Source organism: Phascolarctos cinereus, unplaced genomic scaffold, assembly GCF_003287225.1.
Source record: "Phascolarctos cinereus isolate Bilbo 61053 unplaced genomic scaffold, phaCin_HiC Scaffold_9;HRSCAF=440, whole genome shotgun sequence".
Lineage (NCBI taxonomy): Eukaryota > Metazoa > Chordata > Mammalia > Diprotodontia > Phascolarctidae > Phascolarctos > Phascolarctos cinereus.
Window position 1 is genome coordinate 247084842 of NW_027556402.1, and position 19302 is coordinate 247104143.

General features: G+C 35.9%; 2 protein-coding genes across 3 annotated transcripts; both read right to left on the reverse strand.

Annotated features, from left to right (window-relative positions):
- Positions 1 to 1020: 1020 nt before the first annotated feature.
- On the reverse strand, positions 1021 to 3760 carry LOC110199639 (olfactory receptor 10AG1-like). Of its 2 annotated transcripts, XM_078148270.1 has the most exons (2): positions 3741 to 3760; positions 1021 to 1933 (listed from the first exon to the last, which is right to left on the reverse strand). In XM_078148270.1, exon 2 carries the CDS (start codon positions 1915 to 1917, stop codon positions 1021 to 1023), a length of 897 nt encoding a protein of 298 aa, XP_078004396.1. In that variant the 5' UTR covers positions 1918 to 1933; positions 3741 to 3760. The 2 variants fall into 2 exon arrangements, with proteins under 2 accessions (XP_078004396.1, XP_020830177.1); XM_020974518.2 differs by lacking the exon at positions 3741 to 3760 and having other exon boundaries at positions 1021 to 1944.
- Positions 3761 to 17266: 13506 nt separating this feature from the next.
- Positions 17267 to 18202, reverse strand: LOC110199674 (olfactory receptor 10AG1-like). The gene has a single exon (XM_020974554.1). The coding sequence runs from the start codon at positions 18188 to 18190 to the stop codon at positions 17267 to 17269; it is 924 nt and encodes a 307-aa protein (XP_020830213.1). The 5' UTR covers positions 18191 to 18202.
- Between the last annotated feature and the right edge of the window lie 1100 nt (positions 18203 to 19302).

Sequence of the window (19302 nt, forward strand, 5' to 3'; positions counted from 1 at the left end):
GTTGTGAAAAATTAAGTATATTTCCCTTAATTTTATCCCACCCCCCCAAATTTATTCTATTCTCTCTTTTGACCCTGTCCCATTTCAGAAGTATTTGCTTCTGATTACCCCCTCCCCCAATCTGCCCTCCCCTCTATCATCCATGGGCTCTCTTCTCCCCTTCCCCCCATTTTCAGATAGGTTAAAATAGATTTCCATACCTAATTGAGCATGTATGTTATTTTCTCCTTAAGCCAAATCTGATGACAATGAGATTCACTTATTCCTTCTCACTTCCCCCACTTCCCTTCCACTATGAAAGCTTTCTGTTGTCTGTTTTATGTGAGATGATATACCCCATTCTACTCCTCCCTTTCTCCTTCTCCCTTTATATTCCTCTCTCACCCCTTAATTTTATTCTCCAGATATCACCCCTTCACCTTCAATTCACCCTGTGTCCTTTATCTATCTATCTATCTATCTATCTATCTATCTATCTATCTATCTATCTATATACATATAATTTTTTCCCTCGAGCTACTCTAATACTGACAAAGGACTCATCTGTAACAAATATCATCTTTCTATGAAAAAATATAAACAGTTCAGTCTTAATAAGACCCTTATGATTTCTCTTTTCTGTTTACCTCTTTTCTCTGTCTCTCTTTCTCTCTCTGTCTCTCTTTCTCTCTCTCTCTCTCTCTGTCTCTCTCTCTCTCCATTTTCCAGCACATAGCCATTGATATTTTTAAAAGATCTTAAATTTATATGTTACTAAGAAACATATAGAAAGCACAGTATGAGTGAACTAAAATTGTTTGTTAATTTTAGTCATCATTTAAATAATGGCAAATTGTTCAACATAAGAGGCAATTTTAGGTAGGTGTCTTATTTTTCAAATAGAATGTCTTCAGGGGCTCTCATTTGAGTGGGTTTTCAGTGCAATAGAAAAATTAAAAAAACGTACATTTTTGTAGGAATTGTGGAATGAAAGAAGAGAAAAGCATTGTTTACATACTTAACATTGCTTCATGACTTGATTCATTTAGGAAGTAGTTTTCTCAGTGCGGCAAGGACATCCTTATTTCTCAGGCTGTATATCAAAGGGTTGAACATTGGGGTCACAGTGGTGTAGAAAAGAGCAAACACTTTGACTGATCCTGCTGAGTGACCAGATTTGGGCTGGAAATACACAATACTTCCAGACCCATAGAATAAGCCCACCACCATGAGGTGGGAGAAGCAGGTGGAGAAGGCTTTGGATCTCCCTGAGGTTGAAGGCAATTTCAGGATGGTAGTAACGATTTTGATGTATGATGCAAGTATAAACAGAAAAGGAGTTAGGATGAATAACTGGGCAACAACATGGACAGAGATTTCTATCTTATATGTGTCCCCACAGGCCAATTTGAATAAAGGTGAGGCATCACAGAAGATATGGTTGATTTTGTTAGGACCACAAAAGTTCAGAGAGAAAATCTGATATGTCTGCTCTATCAGTACTGGGACCCCAATCATCCAGGAAGCCACAACTAGTTGGACACATACCTTGTGATTCATGATGAGAGGATAATAGAGAGGCTTACAAATGGCCACATAACGATCGTAAGCCATCACAGCCAGGAGCAAGCATTCTGCCACCCCCAGAATAAAAAAGAAGCAAGTTTGTACAGCACAGGCTAGGAATGAAATATTTCTCTTTTGGGTCCAGAGATCTGCCAGCATTCTGGGGAGAGTGACTGATGTGTAACAGATTTCCAAGAAGGAAAAGTTCCCAAGGAAAAAATACATTGGGGTTTTGAGACCTGAGTCAATCTTGGTTAAGAAAATGAGGAGGCTATTTTCTAGCAGTATACTTAGGTAGACAACTAAGAATATCGCAAAGAGAATCCCTTGGAGTTTGGGAAGATCAGAAAATCCCAGAAGAATGAATTCCATCACAACTGTGAGGTTGTCCCCTGCCATTCTGTCCTTGTTCGGCCTGCAAAAAATGATAAATCAAAAACACCTAATCACTTTTCTTCTCTTGTCCTCAGTTCCTCTCTTAGCAAAGAGGGGAAGTTTAGATTATATGATCTGATAGCTTCCTTTCTGTGTTTAATATATTATGTTTGAATCTCCCTTTGTAACATTCTCTATTATATACTTTAAGACCTCTATTCTTTGGAGGAAACGTCCAAATTATTCAATAAAGGATTATAAAGAGTTCCTATCTATCAAGAACCATGGATTTTTGGATGGAGAAATAGAAGCAGAGAAAAATAACTAATACAATCTGTAAAATCTTAATTTCATCAATGTCAACAGGAATACTATCTACCACATGCCTAATATTTCTGTTTGTTTTTTTAATACTAATATCCAGACAGCAGGAAAAACAGCATCTATGTAAGACAATATGTAGCAAAAAAGGACATACTGCGAATTATCCCAACTAGGATATTCCTTATTGCTTTGTACTTTTAAGCCTATCTACCTTTACCTTTATTCTCTCTCTCTCTCTCTCTCTCTCTCTCTCTCTCTCTCTCTCTCTCTCTCTGCATATGTATATATATATATATATATATATATATATATATATATATATTCATATATATACACACACACACATATACACATACATACACACATGTATACATGTACTTATAAATACACACATATGCATATATACACATATATAGATAGATAGATTTTTTTTTCCTTCCTAGAAAATTTCTCCAGTTTTCTTGGCTTATCAGAATTCTACCATTTTTTCAGAGTCCACCTTATTTACTCCCACTTTTTTGAGTAAAATGTTCTGGCCATACCCAGCTGCATATATTTTCTTTCTTTCTTAAGCTACCATATTGCGGAATCCACACCAAATATATTTGCTTAGTAAAACATGAGTGTTCTTTTCCATGTGTACATCCTGTGCCTTCCACTGTGTTCTAAGCATCTTAATGGAAGACGCCATACCATATATAATTTTGTTTCTCTTAAACTGTGTCACACTCAGCAGTTACTCAAAAACAGCTTGTTAGGTGGAACAAATTTTCTCTGTAATATGATTTCAAGCATATGTGCTCACCTAAAATATTTGCCTTGCTGAGAGCTGTTTGAAATTCTAGATTTACAGATTCATTCAGTAATGGTAACAAGTCATCTTGTTTTAATATCTTTTCATTAATTGGACTATAGTCTCTTTTTACAGTTTCATGTGGAATCTTGATCAGCTCATTCCTACTGCAACATGCACCTGAGACCTGTTTGCTGGAAGAATGAAATAGGCAAGTTGGTAAATTATATTTCATATATTTCAACTTCAGCATAAACTGGACACAGGCCAGGCAAAACTGTTCCATGTAGGATGTGGGAGTAATCAGGAAGTATTAGGAGAGTACTACATGTTTGAAGGATGGTAGGTGCCAAAAGAACTGATACCACTTACTGAAATACTGAGAGAAGTTGTGAATTCCCCAAAAATTATCTTCTACTTTTCTTTCTGAAAAAAAAAAATCTTCTGAACATACCTCTTTAGCCCCTTGGATTGTTCAATGTGGAAACAGGTCACAATGGAAGAAATATTGCCTCTGGATTTAAAGATGGGTTCAAATCACAAAATGTAATCTTATTACTTATGCTGCAGTTAACAGACAACTTACCATTTCTGAATCTCATTTTCTTCATCTGTTATGTGAGGGATGACCTTTGAGATCCCTTCCATCTTTGAGATCTTCAGGCTAGACCAATTAATACACCAATGCCATTCTTCTACCTCTCTTATTTGACTTTTCAAATCCTTCTTGAGCTCTTCCGATAAGGCTTTTTGGTCTTCAGACTAGTTCATTTTCCCTTTTGAGGTTTCAGATGTGGGTTTGTTGACAATGTTGTTCTCTTTAGAATTTTTGCCTTGATCTTCACTGTCCCCATAATAAGAATCTATGGCATGTTTCTTTTTGCTCATGGTGTTTACTTATTCCCTGTCCTTAAAAAACAAACAAACAAAGAAATAAATAAATAAGTGAATAAATAGATAAATAAATACATAAATAACAACATAAAATTTGAGCTCGGCTGAGAGGGAACAGGGGGCACTGACACAAACCTTTTGTGCTGTAAGCATGGGGCCTGCTCACCGGCTTTGTGTGTTGTGGCCTCAGATGCTGGCACTTGGAGGCTATAGGGTTATGGCAGCTTATCTGGTGTTGGGCTGGAATCAGCAGCACTGGAACTCTCAGTGTGGCCCCTGGAGGATGCAAGCATACCTGGGCCTTTTGCTCCTGTCTTTGGCTCCTGGCAGATGGATGCTTCCCTGCTGCAGGGTGTTTCTCCACCTGGGGCTTTCCCTCCTGGAGGATGCAAGCCTACCTGGGCCTTTTGCTCCTGTCTTTGGCTCCTGGCAGATGGATGTTTCCGTGCTGCAGGATGTTTCTCCGCCTGGGGCTTTCCCTCCTGGAGGACGCAAGCCTACCTGGGCCTTTTGCTCCTGTCTTTGGCTCCCGGCAGATGGATGTTTCCGTGCTGCAGGATGTCTCTCCGCCTCGGGCTTTCCCTCCTGGAGTTGTGCTTCCCAGAGTTTTGTTGAGGCCCTGGGAGACTCGGCTGCTGTAGAACACGGGGGTATATGGTGGTTTTCAGAGCCTGTTCCCACTGATTTCCCTGCCCATGCTGAGGCACTCGCGGGTCCTGGTATTGGGGTTTGCCTGCTCCACCACCTGGGTTTCAGGATCTCCCCCTGGTATGCAGAGGTGGGGCTTTCTGCTAGCTTGCTGCAACTCCTCCTTTTCTGCACTGTTTCCCCTGCCCCAAGGCAAGAGGGGCCTTTCCCTCTAATCTCTTGATCTACCTGGGCTACCAGACTGCTGCACCCTGTCTTTCTTTTGGTTCAGCTGTTCCAGGGTTTTTCCTGGGGCAATATTTTCTGGGCTTTCAGAGATTAATAAGGGACAGTGGGAGCGACTTACTTCTTACTCGGCCATCTTTGCTCGAGGAAGCACACCAGTGCCATTCCTGCCTTTTAGTATTTAGTCATACTTCTTATTTCTGTGACAATGAGTAAGAAGACAGTATACACTTACGTGTTGGAAGAAGTTTACTGGCCTCGAATTCTGCTTCTGCTCTATCAGACTGAAATTGTATAGCCAGGGGTAAAACATTTAATTTTCTTTGCCTCAGCTTGTTCTTGTATTGAATGTTACCAACACTGCCTCTCCTAAAGGTTAACATCAGGATTATTTCAGACGGTGAGCCAAGACGGAAGAGAAAAGGCAACTGCTCCCTGAGCTCTCCCCAGAACCCTTCCAAACACCTTTAAATAATGCCACAAAACCATTCCTGGAGCAGCAGTACCCACAAAAGGATGCGGTGAAACATTTTTTCTAGCCAAAGATAATGTATATATAGACAGAGGGCACAGGTGTGACTTGAATATGAAAGGATGATAACTAAAAAAAATTAAATTAAGTTAAGAAATGAGAAAGATAAATGCACTGGGAGAAAAGGAAAGGTAGAGGTAGAATGGGGTAAATAATCTTACCTAAAAGAGACAAGAAAAAGCTTTAACAGTGGAGGGGAAGATGGGGAGCAAAAAGGGGGAGTGAGTGAACCTTACTCTCATCAAAATTGGCTCAAAGAGAGAATAACAAACACACTCAACTGGGTATAGAAATCTATCTTACCCTATAGGAAAGTAGGAGGGAAAGGGAATAAGAGGAGGGAGTTTATAGAAGGGAGGGCAGTTTAGGGGAGGTGGTAGTCAGAAGCAAAACATTTTTGAGGAGGGACAGGGTGAAAGGAGAGAGAAAGAATAGAATAAATGTATAAGGAATAGGATGGAGGGAAATACATTTAGCAATCATAACTGTGAAAAAATTGAAGCAAATTTCTTTGATAAAGACCTTATTTCTCAATTATGTGGAGAACTGGGTCAAATTTATAAAAAAAAAAAAAGAGCCATTCTCCAATTGATAAATGATCAAAAAATATGAACAGTTTCCAGATGAAGTAATGAAAGTTATTTATAGTCATATGCAAAAAAAAATGTTCTAAATCCCCATTGATTGGAGAAATGCAAATTAAAACAATTCTGAGGTACTCCCTCATCCCTATTAAATTGGATAATGGGACAGAAAAGAAAAATGACAAATATTGGAGAGGATGTGATAAAAATGTGACATTAATGCACTATTGGTGGAGTTCTGAACTGATTCAACAATTCTTTGGATCAACTTAGAAGTATACCCAAAAAACTTTAAAGCCATGCATATCTTTTAACACAGAAAAAAACCACTATTTGGTTTGTATCAGAAAAAAGAGAAATAAAAAATATGTACAAAAATATTTATAGCAACTCTTTAGTGGTGGCAAAGAACTGGAATTGAGGAGATGCCCATCAATGGTGGAATGGCTGAACAAATTGTGCTGTGTGATTGTGATGGAACTCTATTGCGCTATAAGAAATGATGTGCAGGATACTCTCAGAAAAACCTGTAAAGACTTACATGAGCTGATGTGAAGTGGAATATACTGTGTAAAAAGTAACAGTAATATTATAAGATGATTAATTGTGAATGACTTAGCTATTATTAGCAGTACAATGATCCAAGACAACTCTGAAGGACTTATGATGAAAAATGCTATCCATCCCAGAGAAAGAGCTAATAGCATGTGAATGCAGATGGAAGCATTTTTTTTAACTTTATATATCTTGAGGTTTTGTTTTTGTTTGTTTGTTTGGCCTATGTTATTTTTTTTTTACAACAGGACTAATATGTAAATGCTTTGCATGACTACCCAGGTAAAACCTGTATTGAATTGCTTGCCTTCTCAGTGAAGCAATGTTGGGGATGGAAAAGAGAGATAATTTAGAGCTCAAAGTTTTAAAAATTAATGTAAAATAGTTTTTACATGTAATTGGGGGAAAATAAAATACTAAATATGAAAAAGAAAAAGTAAAAAGAAACTACATAAAAAAGATCATTTCAGATTATATCTAAAAACATTCTAAAATTGTAAAATAGTATAGATATTCCAGGTAGCATCAACATCACTATAATTAATATTAGTGTCATTATCATTAGATGGACTTCAGAAGAAAGCATACAACTCAAATAACAATCATGTTATTATGTCTTTATAATAGGATATTATTTTGTGACTACATAAAGTAGTTCTTTGTGAAAGAGCTTTTATGAGTATGATTGTATATGTTGAACTTTTTCCTATCCTTGATCTCCCTAGAGAAGCTACCAAGGAATAATTGACACTATGAAAACTTTTTACATGATTTGTTAAATATAAGTAAAATATTACCTAGAGCATTCCTTGCATCTACTAGTTTACTAATTACATCAAGAAAAAAAAAGTCTAGTTTATTAGAATCTTTTCTTAATGAAACCATTCCTTCTGTTTGAAAATGACACTTTAGTTTTGATATGTTCAGTAACTATCCTTATTGTAGTATTTCACACATATTCCCCAGAAATAAAAATTGTGTTTGCTAACATCTAGTATATAACTTCCACGTTCTTCTCTGCTTTCAGATTAGAGATAGCATTTGATTTTCTAAAGTACTTCATTAATCCTACTGTCTCCAAGATCCTTCAGAAATAATTGGATTTGATTACTTACTAATCATATGAGACAGTTCTTTTCTTGTAACCTTGGGATATAGTCTGTCTGGGTCTTTTAGTTCTAATAAGTCATCGTTAACTCTAAAGTTTAAATTTCTATGCTCCTACTTCCAGTGAGTTTCAGTCTTCTAAAGGCCATTTTTTTCTACCTTTGCCAAAGATAAATCTCCATAGCCAATAATAGGACAAAAGAACATTTGAAAAATCCAGGCATCTTACTTTTCTATTATAACCAAACATCTCTAAGCATTATCCTTATTTCTTATAAATCTAATATGGTCATTCCAACTACATATTTTATATACATACATGTATACATTATATATATTACATTGATTGTGTGTGTGTGTGTGTGTATATATGAGAGAGAGAGGGGAAGTGTGGAAGTGTGTGTGTGCATGCACACACATATGTGTACACAAATATTGTGTGTGCTTGTTGTATTTTGATTAAATTTAGTTGAAGCCAGCAGTGATTCTCTGAAATAATAGATTGAGATAGTAAACTGAAAATTCTAGTTTAGAGTCATTAAAGAAGTGGAGCAATGCTTTCTATCCCAGTTTCCAACAAGAATCTTGCAATCTTTTGAACAACTCCTTGTAAGGAATTTTAGATACTTTATCATTAAAATCAATTGTTTATATAGAAGCAGTAAGCAAATGGATAAACTACCTAAGCCTAAAATATTACCTTTTTCGGTGGTGGTAGCTGGGATGATTAATGGAGGAAGAGAAAAACATAAAGTACAGTTCATATCTATTGGCTCAGGAGAGATCATGTAACAGCTAACATTTTCATAGTTCTTTAAAATTTGTAAGGCAACTTCACATCATAACTTTTCATTTAATATGAATTCTCATGTCACCAATATGAAAAATGTAACAATGTAAGTACTACTCTAAGTAGTATAATATACCATAAAATGAAATACCTCCATTTTATAGATGAGGAAAAGTAGCTAATTTAGTTGCCAGGTTTCATATATAGTATAAGAATTGGCTATTTCAGCCTAGGTTCTCCTGAAAACAAGACGAGCATACCTACCTGTTACTGTTCCTTCATTTCACTCATGTCCAACTCTTTGTGACCTCATTTAGGGTTTTCCTGCTAAAGGTACTGGAGTGATTAGCCATTTCCTTTTTCCGACTGATTTTTACAGATGAGAAAACTGAGGCAAAAAGAATTGAGTGTCTTGCCTAGGGTCACACAGTTAGTAAGTGTCTGAGGCCTGATTTGAACTAACCAAAATGAGTTTTCCTGACTTCAGACCGAGCACTCTGTCCACTGCACCACCTAGCTGACTGCTGCTACCTGTACATCTATTACCTCTACAATTTTGACTACATTAAATAAAAATTAAACAAATACACAAACAATTCAGTGAAATTTGAATAAAAATAAACTATTCACTGGAAAAACTGTATATATTTTTATAAAGTTTGATATTACTCACAAACACACACACACACACACACACATATATATATACATATATATATATATATATATACATATATATATATATATATATATATATATATATATATATATATAATTGGCAAAAATAAGAATACTAACCCTTATGTTCCAATAGTTAATATGTCCAGTAAGCAGAAAGTGTTATTAATTATTAATCACCATCCCATAAATCACTAATAATAGGAAAATAAAGATGAATACAACTCTGTCTTCACCTTATATCCAGGAAATTGTCTAAGGTGAAAATGTTTAGAAAAAGTCAATTATGGAGCTTCAGTGAGACAATAAGAATAATGATATCCTACTTAAGAAGCTGTTAATTCATCCAAGCATTCTGCCAAAGCAGTTGGGACTGTGCATGAAAAGCCACCAAACTCTTCCCACACTTTGGTCCAGCTAAAGGGTTTAAAATCATTCTCTGCCCACTTCTTATTAAGCCTTAATCACTGAATGGGTGTTACCTCAGTCAAACTAAGACCTGTTAAATACCTTAGCTTGAAAAGGCCAAGGTCCCACCATTGAACCTGGGCCATCTCCAGGTGTCCTGATCTATGTCTGGATACTGGGCCCATACAGCATCCGAGGAGAAAGTGAGGCTGCTGACTTTGCACAGCCCTACCTCACTTATACCCAACCTACCTCACTTATATCCACTTCACTTATATGTCATGGCATCATGGTCCTTTTCCAGAATGAAGGAGAAACAACCTCTGTGAGTTGAAAAGGAGATGCCCAGTGGGGGATAAACACAATTTTCTTTCTCTCTGTCTGACTGTCTCTCTCTGTCTCTGCGTCTTTCTCAGTCTCTCTTTCTCTCCCCCTTCCTTCCTTCTTTCCTTCCTTCCTTCCTTCCTTCCTTCCTTCCTTCCTTCCTTCCTTCCTTCCTTCCTTCCTTCCTCCTTATTTCCTCCTTCCTTCATTCCTTTCTGCCCACATATGGTATCACACCTTTACCTACAGGTACCCAAAAGGAATGCAACTTTTAATCTCTGAAACTTTTTTTTCTTTCTTAAAGACCAGCCTTAACTCCAAATCACTCAGGCTGTCATTGATTGGCCAACAGTAGGTCCAAGGCCAAGGTCTCTTGGTCATTGTTTGGGCCCTGATTGGCTCAGAAAGAAGGTAAATGTAATTGTTTCTGTTTTGGCCAGAAACCCTGAGGGTCTTTCCCTACCAAATCTGATTACCAGGGCATATACTTAAAAAAAATCAATGCTAGAAAGAAAGATCCCACACATTCCAAAATATTCAGAAAACTGTAGCTGAAAATAAAACAACAACAACAATAACAAATAGAAGGACAATTCAGGGAATGACTAAACAAAAGAAAAAGCATCATGTTGCAATTTTTAAATATTGCCATATAAGGATAAGAGTGGGAGAAAATAAAAATATTTGGGGAGACTTTTTTGAGGGAGGAAATGAAGTGAGAGAGAGAGCAAAAAGAGCAGATCCAGGACAATATCCACAATGTCTACTATATTGTAAATTGAGAAAGGTGGGAGAGCACAATATCAGGAAGATGGATTCAGATTAATTGTACTAAAAATGCTTGATCCTGGGAAAGAAGCCTACTTCCTTCCTTTGATCAGTGTGGGTTAAGAGGAGCACAAATATGGAATATTACATTAGTCATTATGTGGGGTTGCCCTGATATTTTCCTTTGCTTAACTATTTTTCTTTGTTAAATAGGAAATTAAGTGGGTGGAATATTCTGAGAAATGATTGGATTAAAAGATATAAGGCAGAAAAAGTGAAGCAATTGTAAAGCAAAGTACCTGAATTTCTATTTAGCCACTTTGCTGAGTCCTGGTGAAATCCCCCTCCTCCCCCACACATTCCTTGTTTGGTAGAGATGTCAGAAATATTCCACAAGCATAATTTTTTTTTTTCATTCCCTGGGTAATCTCTTTCCTGAATCTCTATCTCTGAGTAGGATCATAAAACCAAAGCTGTCACAAAGATCATAGATAAGGGATTCTTCAGATCCCCTTCAGATCAAAGAACTTGAAGATGGGACAGCAAAAGAGCTCACACTTACCTTTTTTACATAGAATTGTCATATTATTCATCTCTTTCCTTCTTCAAAGATTATACTAAAAAGAGTAGAGGCATATAATAACTTATATTCATAAAGGACTTTAATGTTTACACAACCTGCCACTTTATTTCAAGAGCACTATAATGCAGGTATCATAGAAATTCTGATTTTGGAGATTAAGAGACTGAGACTTAATGGATCTCAATTACTTTGCCCAAAATTCCAAAGCCATCCAGTTCTAGAGTGAGAATTTTAAATTGAGGTTCCCATGACTGGAACACTCTTTCCACAAGGCCGTAATTCTCCTTTAGTCATCACAACATATCAAAAAGCACCAAGACACCCCACATAGGGGAACTGTCTTCTTAAAATTATCTTTTAGTTGAAGTCATCTGGCACTCCTTTTTAGAAGAAATGCTTTCTGCCCTTTTCAGTTCTCTTGGGATCTTTCCTCTCCCATGGCATCTATTATTCTGTAATGAGAGAGAATGTCATCTAAACAGCCCTTAATGAGAATGAATCCTATCCATGAGTCAAGGGACTATATTGACACCTTAGATCTGAAGATACCTAAATATCTGATTATTTTAAGGTTTGTTCTTTTCCCCATATTATTTTCCTGATTTGTAAAATAGAAATGATATTATTTTTCATTCCTTCCATCATAGTGTTATAGTGAGAAAAGCAGTTAGCAAAGAATGGTGTTTTTAAGCCATTTTCATTCCCTATAATTGAGGGAATTAAGCAATTATCCCATTGATTTTTTTTTTTTTTACTATTCAACTACTGAGAGAAATGCAACTCCAGTATCTTAGACCAAACATTCTCCTATGTAGCTTCCTATTCCTAAAGGAAACTTTTGGCATAATTATTCCAGGTCTTGGCAAGGCACACTAGTACACTCGTAGTATATGGAAGAATAGAGGAAGGGCTAGGACCACATGATTATGAATCAGAGGATATGGGCTTAAATCTCAGTTCCACTATTTCTTTTCTGGATAACTGTCAGTAAGATATTTCTCTTCTCTGTCCCCCAATTTGCTTCAAAGAAGAAGATCAGAATAAACGATCCCCACAATCCTCCACCAAGAATGGATGAGAAGGCTATTCACAGCACTTGGGTGGGCAGTGGGTCACCAACTAATCCGGATGGAGGAACCCCAGGCTGTATCACTTGACCTACCACTGCATCCTAAAATGCTCTCACCTTGTTGTTTACCCTTTGTCATCTGACTGACTGATATACTGTAAGGTCTCCTGAACTGTATCACTCTGCTACTGGAGAAAGAGACAGAGAGACAGAGACAGAGATAGAAGAGAGAGACCAATAGAGAAAGAGAGAATAAACAGAGAGACAGAGAAAGAGAGAGAAACAAAGGTGGGGGAGACTGAGATAAAAACAGAGAGAGAGAGAGAGAGAGAGAGAGAGAGAGAGAGAGAGAGAGAGAGAGAAAGACTGAGAAAGTGAGGAGGACAGAGACAGAGAGAGACAGAGAAGAGAGCCAATAGATGCTAATGTCTGGATAATTGAAATCCTTTACCACTAATATATTAGATTTCTGTTCCAGTATTATGACCTGTTTCCAAACATATCATAGTTTCCTTGTTTCTGTCTATGTGATCTATAGTATAGTACAATAATGTGTTTATTTCTTTATGTTCCTACATGTAGGTACCATATTGATGTTTATTTCTTCATGTACCTACATGTACGTATCCTATCATGCTCACCCTTTCTGATTCCTATATTTCCTAATATGTATATAACATTTCATCAATTCTATTTCTTTTGAGTAAGGCATACCTATTCATGGGGGTTGAGGGGGCAGGAGGGACATCACCAGTCACCCTGACCTAGGTCTTGCCACTGGACTCCATTGACTCTGGAGGAGAGAGGGAGGCTGAGGACTTTTCACAGCTCTGCCTTACTTAAATTCAGTTTGCTTGCAAGTCAAGACATCACCCTCCTGATGTCATTGCTCCTATTTAGCAACAAAGGATGAACAACATGGAGCCGTGGTCAATTATGGGTTTCATTTCGCTAAGTGTCTGAGATACTAAGAGAATAACTTCTATTCTATTCATTAGGACCTCAAGTTCTTCCTGTTTATTGTCTATACATTGGATACTGTATATACATTGTACATGAGCACTATATATAAATATAATGTAGATTTCAGCATAAGTGTATGCTATGTTTTCATACCTTCGTATATCTATAGCATAACATGGAACAGAAATGTATATAAGAAATATATTTAGTATACAGTATATGGAGTGATATATATAAACATGTATAATGTTAAATGTATGTGTGTACAAAATAAATATTCATACATACACAAATGTCTACATATACACAATAACTATATACCACAATCATCTTACACACACATACATACATGAGCAAACACATATGCATATATTTATATATGCATATAAATATACAAACATGCATATAGACACGCATGTATATATTTCACTGTATGTGTTATATATATGTCATTTTATATATGATTTGTGTATGACATACTACATATATTATAACATATAGTTTTTACAGTGTATTAAATATTTTATACTCTATATTCTCCACACAGTATACGTGCATATATACATTTATGTGTACATGCAAACCTAATTTAGGTGTATGTGATTATGTGCGGTTTATGCAAGCAAATTCACATATCTAAATATAGATGAATGTGTATTATGTTGCATATCTTTTTATGTGTGTGTATGCATGTATGTTGTTATATTTGTATATATGCACACCCACATACATACAGAGAAAAAGAGGTGTACGTGTATAGATGTCTGTTTATATATACACATACACATTGTTTTTATATATATATATATATATATATATAAATTGCCATACATATAATATACTATGTACAATACATATTATATATAGTGTACATATGCTTATGTGCACAATGTGTGTTATGTCTGTACTCGTACATAAGAACAAATGCACATAATGTATGTGCACATGTATATATGCATTTAAATATACATTCATTTTAACAGACATACATATAAGTATGTATATATACACGTGTGTGTGTGTGTGTATATGTGTATATATATTATATATATATATATATATATATATATATATGTATGATGTATATACGTATTAGTGTCAGCTGGTTTGTGAAATGGATAGAACACTGAGATGGGAAGATCTGAGTTTAAATATGACCTCAGATGCTTACTAACTGTATGACCCTGGCAACTCACTTAAATCCCATTTCCCTTAGGTCCTCATATGTAAAATGTGGACATAGTGGAGAAAGAAACATCAAACCACTCCAGTATCTTTGCCAAGAAATCCCTGTGGACAAGTCCATGAGCACAAAGAGTCAGACGCAACTGAACAGTGAAACAATAGCAACCACAATGTGTATATAGCTCAGTGTGTTTATGTATATGTGTGTATGCACACACACACACACACTATATTATATACACATAAGTACACACATATATGAATTTATATATAAACATACTTATGGCCATGCTTTTTTAAAGCAAATCCATATCTTCGTATACCCACATATATACATATATACACATACCTATATAAATATACATACATATGTATATATATATATATATATATATATGTATAAAATTTATTTATTGTTCAGTTGAGTTAAATCTAACTCTCTGTGACCCCATTTGAGTTTTCTTGGCAAAGATACTGGAGTGGTTTGATATTTCCTTCTCCACCTCATTTTACAGATGAGGAAACTGAGGCAGACTGGGTTAAGTGAGTTGCTCAGGATCACACAGATAGTAAGTGTCTGAGGCTGGGTTTGAACTCTGGAAAATGAGTCTTTCTGACTCCAGGATTAGTACCTATCCACTGGACCACCTGGCTGTCCCTATATACACATGTGCTATGTGTATGTGTATGTGTATGTGTATTTATATACATGCATATACATACGTTATGGTATGTACATATATATACACACACACACATATATGCATGCATGTACATACATATACATCTATATAACTAGATATATAGATACATTGATTAGCTCTGTAAAAAATTAAAATAACAATCAAAGTAACATATTACTATTATGGTGATGGAATATGAAATTTTGAAAAGCTTCCAGGTTCCTTATTTGACTTTAGGAAATTTATCCCTATCTCTTTCTTTAACTCTATCTCTATTTCCATCTCTATCTCTCAATCTATATGTCTGTCTACAGAGATACATATATATATGTATATATATATGCATATATATATATATATATACATATATGTGTGTGTGTGTGTAGATCGATTGATAGATAAGCAATTACATTTAAAATTAACTTATAGTACTACCTTGCCTATAATTTCAAACACCATTTTATGGCAAAAATTAAAATACATGGTATTTATTCTGATTACATCCTTAGATCAGACAAAGCTAGGAAGAGGAATTCAAGTGCTGGAGGAGTCAGATCCCTCATCTGGTTCCAAATGAGAGTCTATACAGTGTCCTAACATGTAGTGGGTGAAATGAGCAGATACAACAGGAAAAGCAGATGTAGTCAGACTGGAATTTGAGCCAATGATAAAATGTTAGAGATACATTTAAAACTTGTGCTTTGGTTTGAAAATATGTACAATATTTGTGATTTTTTGAGGTGTGATTAGATAGCAGATAGTAATTATTTAAAAAATGACATAGAGAAATATCTAAATAGTTTTATTGTCTTCGAATTCACTACCCATAGTGAAATATTATGGCAACAAAAGCTATTGAAAGCTTTGACTGCATAAAATCTGCATAGAATTCCAATTTAGAGATTTAAGAAACTTGGGGTGGTTAAAATAGAGAATATTGAAAGGATGAATGAGAGTTGTTTTCATGGATTTGAAGGTCTTATATATGAGGGACAGAGGGTTATAGATGCATTTGGCTCGACCCTAGAGAGTATTATGGATAAAGAAAGGGTTAGAATTACAAAGAAGCAACTTTATGCTTGATATAAAGAAGAAATCTCATAACAAAAGGAACTATTTAGAAGGAAAATGGGGAAAAGGAGAAATGAAAAAGCAACGTGGGCTTGCACTTGACTATGGATTCCACTGAAACAGCTACCTGACCATGTTTGAATAAAGGAACTTTTATCACCAGTAGAGGAATTCTTTTCCAGTTCAAATGTTAATACATAGGCTCCAAAGTATCTTATAAATTTTTTATTCCATGAATTTATATTATAAAGGTGAAGAAACCGTTACACCATCAGTCATACTCATAGAACCATTCATTCTTATTTCTTGATATTTGGATAAAATGTTTTCTCATTTGACACTATGTCTTCTGAGTTTGTAGACTGTCAAGAGATCCAGAATACACTCACAGGAGGAAAACCTTTCCTCTATTTCAGAATATTTTAAACCATGTGGAAAGAGAACATTTTTAAATGAAGAAATAGAGTGATTTGCTCTAAAAGAGGATAATTAGGCTAATGAGAAAACTAACTGGCACTATGGTGAAAGTATAAAAAATTTAAATCTTCAAGGTTCCTTGATTTATTCTAATGAGGAAGTAAATCTTTCTATTTCTGTTTCCCTTTCCCTCTCTCTATGCTCTTTTTTAAAATTTTTTTTTCATTCTTTGTTTCTGTCCACATATCTGGCTGGATCTCTGTCTGTCTGTTTCTCTTTCTCTTTCTCTCTGTCTCTGTTTCTCTGTCTCTGTCTCTGTCTCTCTCTCTCTCTGTCTCTGTCTCTCTCTCTCTCTCTCTCTCTCTCTCTCTCTCTCTCTCTCTCTCTCTTTCTCTGTGTCTCTCTCTAACACAATTAAATTGACTGTTTTTTGAAAAGTGGTAAGTTCACATGATATTGGGAAAGTAGTAGAAATGATAATATGATTGCACTCATTGATATTTGTCATAATTTCAGTAATAGCAATTTGTTCAACTTGCACAATCTAGTAAAAAAAACTAGAAACTTTAGGCAGGTGTCTTGTATTTTCAAGTATAGTTTCTTGATTGGCTCTCATTTATATACATTTTCATTGAAACGGAAAAAAAAATAAGCAGTTGTGTATTTTTGCAGGAATTGTGGAATAAAATAAAAGAAAACCAGAATTTATATATTTTGCCTTTTGCTCATGGCTCTATGACCTGATTTACTTAGGAAAAAGTTTTCTCACTGAAGCAATAACATCCTTATTTCTCAGGCTGTATATCAAGGGGTTGAACATTGGGGTCACAGTGGTGTAGAAAAGAGCAAACACTTTGACTGATCCTGCTGAGTGACTGGATTTTGGCGGCACATACACTATACTTCCAGACCCATAGAATAAGCCCACAACCATGAGGTGGGAGGAGCAGGTGGAAAATGCTTTGGATCTCCCTGAGGTTGAAGGCAGCCTTAGGATGGTAGTTATGATTTTGACATAGGATGAGAGTATCAATAGAAAAGGAGTTATGACAAATACCAATGCAGCAACATGGACAGAGACCTCTCTTTTATATGTGTCCCCACAGGCCAACTCCAGTAATGCTGGGGCATCACAGAAAATGTGATTTAGTTTGCTTGGACCACAAAAATTCAGACAGAAAATCTGATATGTCTCTTCTACCAGTACTGGCACCCCAATCATCCAGGATGCCATTACCAGTTGGATACATACCCGACGATTCATGATGAGAGGATAGTAGAGAGGCTTACAGATGGCCACGTAATGATCATGAGCCATCACAGCCAGGAGCAAGCACTCTGCCACTCCCAGAATATAAAGGAAGCAAGTTTGTACAGCACAGGCTAGGAATGAAATAGTTCTGTTCTGGGTCCAGAGATCTGCCAACATTTGGGGAAGAGTGACTGATGTGTAACAGATTTCCAAGAAGGAAAAGTTCCCAAGGAAAAAATACATTGGGGTTTGGAGACCTGGATGAGTCTTGGTTATGACAATAAGGAGACCATTCCCTATTAATATACTTATATAGATGCTTAAGAAAATCACAAAGAGAAACCCTTGGAGTTTGGGAAGATCAGAAAATCCCAGGAGAATGAATTCCACCACAACTGTGAGATTGTCTCTTGCCATTGTATCTTCTCCCTGCAGAAACAATGAATTGAGAACCAGCCAATCACTTTACTTCTATGGTCTCAGTTACCCTTTCAGTAAAGAAGAAAAGGCTGGACGTTGTGATCCAATATTTCTCTGATGTTTAACATGCTATGTTTTCATTTTCCTCCTCAACATTCTATAATATCTTTCAAAATATTCTTTATTTTTTTTGGGGGGGAAAGTCACAATCACTCAGTAAGTGATTATGAAGCACTTCCTATCTACCAAGAACCTTACTAAAAGGTTGTGAGTATTTTTCTTGGATATTTAGATTTAAATATGCAACTAGGTAAATATACCTGGTAAAATCATGAAATCATGCTTAATCTCAGTACCAACAGGAACAACATTTAATATCATACCTAATAATTTTTTTTCCCTAACAGCCAGAATAGTGGCCTTCATGCAAGATATGGGATAGAAAAAAAAAAAGAATTCATAAACTATCCCAACTGAGACTTCCTTACTGCTTCGTACCTTTCAGTCTGCCTATCTTTGCTCATGTTATTTTCACATTAGAAAGCTTTCTCCAATCTTCTCAGTTATCAGAATACTACTATTCTTGTAAGGGCCAAGTTATTTCCTCTCATTCTTCTGTGTAGAACTTTCCCTCCATTACCAGCCTTTATGTTTCCTCCATTTCTTGAATGATTATTACAGGATCCATACCAGACACTTGTCAATTAGAAAATACACTCTGTTTAACCTGAGTATTCTTTCCCGCATGTATATCTTGTGCCTCCTACTGTGTTCTAAGCATCATAAGGGCAAAAGTCAAGTCTTATAGAATTTTCTTTCTCTCAAACTGTGTCCTTAAACACAGTAGCTGCTCAGTAATAAACTTATTCTATCATATGACTTCAGGAAGATATGTTACCTAAAATCTCCCCAATTAACTGATGTTTAAATGTCTAGATTCAGAGATATATTTAGTAATGGTAAGAAGTTACCCCATTTTACTATTTTTTCATTCACCAGACTATATTCTTTTACACATTGTTTTGGAATATTGATCAACTCATTCCCACTGCAACATCCACCTGAAATCTGTTTACTGGAAAAATGAGACAGGCAAGTTGGTAAATATA

Coding starts and splice junctions, on each gene's coding strand:
- LOC110199639 (XM_020974518.2), bottom strand. CDS start 1,944: ATGGCAGGGGACAACCTCACAGTTGTGATGGAATTCATTCTTCTGGGA.
- LOC110199674 (XM_020974554.1), bottom strand. CDS start 18,190: ATGGCAAGAGACAATCTCACAGTTGTGGTGGAATTCATTCTCCTGGGA.